The 7,973-nt window shown below is 44.9% G+C and overlaps 1 protein-coding gene across 4 annotated transcripts in view; it reads right to left on the bottom strand.

The window, feature by feature from the left end:
• Nucleotides 1–412: 412 nt before the first annotated feature.
• Nucleotides 413–7,973, bottom strand: part of ABI3 (ABI family member 3) — a 13,752-nt gene continuing 6,191 nt past the window's right edge. For 3 of the 4 annotated variants that reach the window (XM_027872692.1, XM_027872689.1, XM_027872691.1), the window contains 6 exons: nt 7,533–7,709; nt 5,507–5,592; nt 4,959–5,045; nt 4,607–4,746; nt 4,100–4,231; nt 413–1,002 (listed from right to left, as the gene is read on the bottom strand). In XM_027872692.1, the coding sequence (XP_027728493.1) occupies nt 839–1,002; nt 4,100–4,231; nt 4,607–4,746; nt 4,959–5,045; nt 5,507–5,592; nt 7,533–7,709 (786 nt within the window). In that variant the 3' untranslated portion in view covers nt 413–838. The remainder of the gene's footprint in view (nt 1,003–4,099; nt 4,232–4,606; nt 4,747–4,958; nt 5,046–5,506; nt 5,593–7,532; nt 7,710–7,973) is intronic. The other variant, XM_027872690.1, reaches the window with a different exon arrangement.

The following is a 7,973-nucleotide window of genomic DNA, read 5'->3' as shown; positions in this document are numbered from 1 at the left end:
TGATCAGCCTTTTTTTTTTTTTTTCCTTTTTTCTAAGCCTTCTCTTGAAGGCAGAGTCTTCAAATACAGGGCACATAGGTAGTCTCTGCTCTCAGGGAATTCCCAGTGTAATAGGACCAGGATAGAGGAGGGCAGCAAGGTAACAAATCCAGCAAGAGAATAAGGCCTAAAGGTCCCCCAAATCTAGAGAGGAGGCACCGTCTGATCCAACCTATTTAACATAGGTGAAATGACTTGTCCAAGCCACACTTAACAAAAGTTTCCTAGAAGAGGGATGTTTTGCATTGTTCCCCTAGTCTTAGTGGGGTGGGATCTATTGCAAGGTTGGGGATGATGTTCGTATAGTGGACCCTCAAATATTGGCGATGAAAATTAAAGATGGGAGAGGAGGATCAGAATAAAGGCAGGCTAATTTTATACTCTCTGCCCCAAGCAGGAACAGTCAAGGGTTTTATTCAAAATGGGACAGGAAATAATCTCCATTCTTGGAGACATGATTACCAAATTTTAGACCATAATTCTCACCCACCAACAAAATATCTGCCAGCACCATCCCTTGTTCTTGCCTCTCCATCTCCTTAACCCCCCACCCACCCATCCAAGACAATTCCACCACAGCCCACAAGACAAAAAAAAAAGTTCAGCCTTACTTGGGATCTTTTGGAGCTGATGCCTGATTTCTGTTTTTGTCTTAACTACTGAGTTTCTCTTTCCCTTTGTTTGCCCCAACTTGTCTCCAGGAATATTGGGAAAAAGGCACAAGGGAAAGGTAGATAAAGGCATCACTTTGTCCCTTTTTTTGGTACCAGAATTCCCAGGTGGTATGAAGGACAGGCTATTAGCAGCTTGGTTCCACGTAGTTTCCAGGGAAGAAGCCAGAACCCTCTGAGGTGACACCCTCACACCAACCATCCGAGTAGCGTCGGGTGACACAGATGGTGGTGCCCACATCAAAAGAGAGCTCGTTGTCTTTCTGGCAGGTGTAAGGGTACAGCGTCACCACTGTGGGAGAAGGGGATACCACACTGAAACCCTCAGGTAGTGATGATAGGGAAACTTACTATGATACACAGGGGATCCTGGGTTTGAATCTTGCCTCAAAGCTAGCTGTGACCGTGGGCAAATCACTTGATTCATCTTGGCCTAAGAGGTGGTGCCTCTTAAGGTCTCTCACAACACTGATCCTATGAGCTCTGGTCTCAGGACTGGGTGATCCCAACATTGAACAATGGAGAGTACAAGATGAAGCCCCAGGGTTTTGCTAAAAGATCTCTTTTCCTGGAAGAAGTACTATATTCCTAAAGAGTGAATGAAAATTCATTTCAGAGGGCAAGCAGTTAGGATGCACATAAATTTCAACTATTACTATGCAGTTTTAGGCTCACTATCCTCTTGTTCATGACTCCATTTGGGGTTTTCTTGGCAGAGATCCTGAGAGTGTTTTGCCATTTCCTTCTCCAGCTTATTTTATGGATGAGGAAACTGGGGCAAACAGGGTTAAATGACTTGCCCAGGGTCACATAGCTAGTAAGTGTCAAGTGTCTGGGGCTGGATTTGAATTCAGTTCCTCCTGACTCCAAGGCCAGAGCTCTATCCACTGCACCAGCTAGCTGCCCATGAGATTTGAACTCTTAAAGAAGAGTCTTCCTGACTCTTAAGTCTGGCACATCCACCTAGCTGCTCTCCTCACATCTACCTCTTACAATGTTGGAGTTGGAAAGGACCTCAGGTTAAATCTAATTCATATCTTAACAGCCATTCCCCCTAGTAATAGCCCCAACAAGTGGTTGTCCAACTTCATTTTGAAGACCTCCAGTGACAACTCATTTCCTCTGGAACTCAACAGTCTGAATCTACCTCTCTAGTTGTGCCCCATATAACCAAAGAGAACAAGTTGGATCATTTCCTCTCATGATAGGTTTTCATCCAATTTACTAGTCCATTTGCTGTGGTGCCTAGAACATGACACTAAATGAGATACAATTGTCAGATCAGAACAGGCTAGAGGAACTATGATCTGATTCAGCATACTCTACCTCTTCATTGCAGCAGATTTGTTTTTTTAGCTGTGATGACACATTGATTCAAATTAAGCATGTAGTCTACAAAAATGTCCAGTTTCCATATGAATTGTTGTCTAGTCACATTTACCCCATCTTTTGCTTATGCCATTGATTGTTTAAACCCAAGTGAAGGATTTTCAATTTGCCTCTTACATTTTATCTCTGAGCTGGCCTTTCATTCCTCTTTCGAAATCTTTTTGGATCCTGATTGTATTAACTATTTCTCAGCCTTGTGGCAACTGAAAATTTGATAAACTTATCAATTGTGCCTTCAAGTCATTGGTTTTTTTAAAAAAGTTAAGCAGTATAGGGTAAAGGACAGATACTTATGGCACTCTACACATATTTCGTAGAGTGTTGGGCTTATTAGCTTAGGAAAATCTGAGTTCAAATCTTTCCTCATACAGTTACTAGCTGTATAACCCCAGACAAGTCACAACCTCCTTCTACTTGTTTCCTCATGTATAAAATGGTGATAATAGGACTTAAGTGCTTTGTAAACATTTGTTATTATTGCTCCAAATTGACATAGATCTGTTGATTACTCTTTGGACCCTGGAACATTCTCTCCCAGTCATCTCCCCCTGCTACTCAATGAAAACTTGTTTCCAAGTCAGCATGACCCACCCAGAATCAGGAAGGGGAGCCAATTACAAAAATGAAAAGAACATGTTGAGACTGAACCTGACCTTGAAATATTTTCAATTATCTGATTAGGGTTTCTGCTGTTTCCTTAGGAGGCAGATTCTGAATTCCTCAGATTCAAAGCCTAGTCTGGATATATTTGTGTATGTGCCCCAGGCAAGGTTTGAAAATTGTACCACATAAGCCCATATGTTTAGAGCTGGATGGGACTTCAGAGGTCCTCTGATCCAATACACTCATATCAAAGATGAGGCAACTGACAAAGATCTTTAATGACTTGCCCAAGGTGATGCTGTGACAGGATTTGAACCCAGCTCCTCTCATTCTTGGAGAAGATGTGTTGTAGAAGGAGCAGTGAATTAAAAGCCAGATTTGTGGTTTGTAATCCATAGGATCATAGATTTGAAGTTGAAAGGGATCTTAGAGGTCATCTCATCCAACCCCCTCATTTAACAAAGCAACCTGAAGACTAGAGAGCTTAGGTGACTTGTCCAAGGTCACAAAGGGCTTATTCCCCCTCTGCCACTAACTTACTTGGTATATGGCCTTGTCATTAACCTCTCTGGGTCTCAGTTTTATAAAATGCAGATTTTCTCCCATGGCAATTTTTTTTTTTTTACTGATTTGCCAAACTGTTAAAGTTTCTTAATTCTTAAAATACATATTTTTAAGAATTTTCTTCCCTCATTATTCCGAATTTTAGGTCCCTACCCTCCTTAGCCAAGAGTTGAAGGCAAAGACTAAAACCACCAGGATCATGAAATCAGTGTAGAATTTAGATATTTCATTAGTTCACATATAGCTTCACTGGAGAACATTAGACAAGATGGTCTCAGGTCATTAGAAACTAGTTGCTGAGGGATTCATGGAAAGGAAGACTAAATGTCAGCCAGCCCTTCAGTATGCTGGAAAGAAGACAAACTTCTGAGTACCAATACTAGACCTGGAAGGGTCCCTTCTTCATTTGTAGATGAGGTTTCTTGCTGAAATCCTGAAGCCCTATTTCTTTCCAATGAGGCTGTCCTCTTGGGAGGAGGGTAAGAATCCCTGGCACTTGCCAGAGAACCCAGGCATCCAAAGTCTGAAACCTTGCTGGGGGTATAACACTTTTCTCTAAGTACTGTGGTTTGGTCATTTCAGTCATGTCCAACTCTTTGTGACCCCATTTGGGGTTTTCTTGGCAAAGATACTGGAGTGGTTTGCCATTTCCTTCTCCAGCTCATTTGACAGATGAGGAAACTGAGGCAAACAGAGATAAGTGACTTGCTCAGGGTCATATGGCAACTAAGTGTCTGAAGCCAGATTTGAACTCAGGAAGATGAGTCTTCCTGACTCCAGTTCTGGCATTCCGTCCACTATTCCATCTTCAAGTAATACCTAGAAAGTAGTACCTTTCTCCAAGTACTGAGCAGGAGCCCAGGTCGGTTCTTCCAGATCAAAGTCAGGGGGTGGAGGAGGTGGTAGCATCAGTTCATCAATCTCCAAGGGTGGGGGCAGGTCTAGGGGTGGAGGCAGATCTGGTGCTGAAAGGAAAGCAGAAGGTGGTGGGAAGGGAGGATCTTTGGCAGAAGTCTCATGAAAATGGACCCTGTCTTCTGCCATGTCTTCCACAGGACCTAGAACAAGTCTAAATATGTACTACACATAATTTATTAAATCCTTGTTACAGAAGTTAAGTACCTTCACAACTCCCCCTACCCCGGCCCCACCCAGTAGGTCCACTTAGGGATTTTTTCCCCAGCTACCTTTGAGGGGGCATATTACAATCTAAAGCAGAAAATCAAAGGCTCCTTTAGTGAAGGTGTATGGGAGAGGAACCAGAGGCCAGAAGGAATGGGGAGGGAGTTTATAGGTGAAGGAGCTGGAGAGAAGAATGAGGGAGGTATGGGGCTCTTTACCTGGCTGGGGTGTGGGCAGCTCCTCAGGAAGAGATTTCTCCAGTGCTTCAGCGCTTGGGGATATGGAGCCAAGGAGTAGTGGGGCTTGGGGCATCACTGGCGCGTTGGTCACAGGGAACCCACAGATGCCTTCAGTGCTACTGAAGTCCAAAGAAGGACAGGGACAGATGGGGACCTTGACTATAGTCCTGATCCTCAACTACCCAATGACCTTGTCCCACACTCCTTGACCATCCAGACTCTACATACCCCAAGGACAGGGGAGGAGGGGAGGAATTGTAGCCCAGAGAACTACTTCTGAAGGGCAGCTGTTCTCCCCAGCAACCAATCTTTACCAGTGGATAGAGCTTACCTGGTAGAGGTCAGAGAGGAGCCTGCAAAGACTTTTTCATCAGGAATGACTGGGAGGTGTACAGGTTCGGGGACTCTGGGGACCCGACTGGAGGAGAATGAGGGGAGTGACAAAATGAGGTGATGGAAGGAGACAGGAAGAAAAGAGACAAATATTTATTAAATGCTTATTATGAACCAGATACGGTGCAAAGCACTTTACAAATCTGATCCTCTCAACAATTCTGGGAGGTAGGTGTTACTATAATCTCCATTTTATAGTTGTGGAACCTGAGGGAGAAAGAGGTTAGGTGAGCTGGTCAGGGTCAGCCAGATTTGATCTCAGGTCTTTCTGGTTCCAGGCCCTATGCTCTTCCCCTGCTTGACCTATCTCGATGCTCCCCACCCCCAACCAAGGAAATAAATACTCTGTTATCAGTCTCCTAGGTGAGTGTAGACTAGATAAGGAAGAGGGGAATGAATAGGTCTGGGAGTGATCTGGAAAAAAGGAGGCCACGACCAAGCCAGGGACAACTAAGGGGTTTTTGACTATACCAGAACCTCACTCACCCCGGTGTTCCTGAGGTAGGGACAACTGCAGCCTTGATGCTCTTTCGGGAGAGCATCCCAGTTCTGGACAGCTGGGTGCTCAGATCCTGGGAGAGGAGAGATAGGCCAAAGTTAAGGGGCTGGCTCCCCCCTCCCCACTGTTCCCCATTCTGTGCTATCCTTTCCCTGACCTCAAAAGGAACCAAGAGAGAGGAACTGGGGTGCCAGGGATGGGAACTGGGTGGGGAAAATGATTCTGCCAACTCTCAGTTTCGCTTCCTAACTACACCTTCTCCCCTCCGCCTTGTCTGACAATCTCCAAGCATTCCAGTTAGACCCAGCACACGTCAGAAGCATGAGGTATGCAGACTTCACTGCCACCAGAGCCAGAGCTGAGACAGACACACCGTCTGCCAGCCACTTCCTCTCCTCAGCCACAACATCCCCTTATTTTCTCTCTTGGTCTTCTGGAGAAGACACTTCCCTCAAAGTCTTTGGCCCCTTAATATTCCAACAACCTCCTTTCCTCCTGCCTCTATCCAGATTTCTTCTTTCCTCTGTAATAACAGTAGGGCCTGAGAAGGGAAGACCCTATTTTGGACTAGACCTCTGACTCTAACAGAATCTAACAGAACTTTCCGGGAAGGGGGTGAGGGTGCTTCCCTCACCAGTGATCAAGCAATAGTTTCGGAAGGTCAGTACAGTTTCTGGAAAGCATCAGGGGAAAAGTAGCCAGGCCTGGGAAGATATTTGTGTTTTGGACTTCAATAGATCATGCAAAGGGTATAATTCATAGTAATATGCAAATAAGCACCTACTGGTGTTTTTTTGTTTTGTTAGAGAACTGTTGAAAGTATCCTTGTATAAGGAACACGGTACCTTTAAAGTCCTATTCATCAGGAGTTGTTAATAATGAAAAGGGTAGAAAAAGATTTGTCTGTGTGTGTGTGTGTGTGTGTGTGTGTGTAAGGGAGAAAATTTATATTTTATATTAAGGCTATTTTTATAAGGGACAGTTAATGAGAAGGGCAGAAAAAGTTGTGTGTGTGTGTGTGTGTAAGGGAGATTTATATTAAGGCTATTTTTATAAGGGGTAGTTGATGACAAGGGCAGAAATTGGGGGTGTGTGTATATGTGTGTATATGTGTGTGTGTGTGTATGTGTGTAAGGGAGAAGATTTATATTAAGGCTATTTTTATAAGGGACAGTTAATGATGACAAGGGCAGAAAAAAAGGGAGAGTGTAATCTTCCATGTGGAAGGTGGTTATTGTCACTTCCACTCACAGGAAAAGGAAATGGATTTTTAATCTGCATGCAGCAAAAGGGATCGAGGACAGATGACATTTGGATGACTGAGAGTGTGGAATTTCCTTTGGAATGAGATCAAGGGATTATCTAAAATGGCCATATTAACAACATAAGAAATAAAGGTTTGAAGAACCCAGTCTCCCTGAGTGAAGAAGTGGGGTCCAGGGGACAGATCAGGAGGGCTTCTCAGGAGGGTTTTACCCCTCCTCCCCAGTTTCTAAGAGCTCCCTGAGAGCGCCTGTCAGCAGTTGCAGCCCAGCCCCCCTCTTTCTCTCTGCCCTGACAGTGCTAAAGGCGAGCTGAGAAAGCACTAAGACCTCAAACACCCAGCCAGAGGAAGTTTCTATTCTCATGCAGTGGTGGGGCTGTTCTCATGCACACCCAGGCCTCAGCACCCACTGCTTTTTCTCAGCACCCCACAGTAAGAGAGGAAGCTTAGCACTTAACTTCACATTCAGCAAAAAAAAAAAAAAAAAAGTAAATTTGTTTGGGGCGTGAAATGTGAGGGTATTAAGGGACAATTGGGAAAGGCCTGACAATGGGAGGCATGAGAAGTAGAGAGATTTGCTGAAAAGGGACATTAGGGAGTACAAGTGGAATGAGGTTAGTTTTGTACCTTCCTCAGGAACAGAAACAGTAGCCTGTCGGTGTTTGGGTTTAAAGTATGTTGAAATGAAGGCCTTGGGAGGGGGAAAGCCCTGAGGGCATGGCTAAGATTGGGGGAACCTCTGGTTCTACCTTGATCCCATGCCCAATGTCATCCAGGCAGGCAAAGTTGAGAGGTTTCCTATAGTAGGGCTCCATCACAGGCAGGTTCTCAGGGGGGATGATCTTCTGGTTCGTCGGCAGCCGCTGGAACACAGCCAATGTCCCAATCTCCCTTCGGCCAACCTTCTCTATGTGCATGTTCACCATCTGTGGAGATTAGGGAGTAGGGGTTAAAGAGGTCGGAGAGAAGGTAGATACCTATTGTGGGCATCGATCCACGATCCTGCCTGACTTAGAACCCTTTAAGGACCCTTTCAAACTAGTGGGGGGAGGAGAGGAAAGTAGGGCGATACCACATAGAGATGAGGGCCAGAGAGGGTGAGCTATGTCTCCAAGGTCACACAGTAATTACAGTTGAGAGTGGGGTGTGTGTGTGTGTGTGTGTGTGTGTGTGTGTGTGTGTGTGTGTGT

The sequence above is a fragment of the Vombatus ursinus genome, unplaced genomic scaffold (assembly GCF_900497805.2).
Source record: "Vombatus ursinus unplaced genomic scaffold, bare-nosed wombat genome assembly UNPS02014801.1, whole genome shotgun sequence".
NCBI lineage: Eukaryota > Metazoa > Chordata > Mammalia > Diprotodontia > Vombatidae > Vombatus > Vombatus ursinus.
This window is presented reverse-complemented; position numbering and strand designations above follow the sequence as displayed.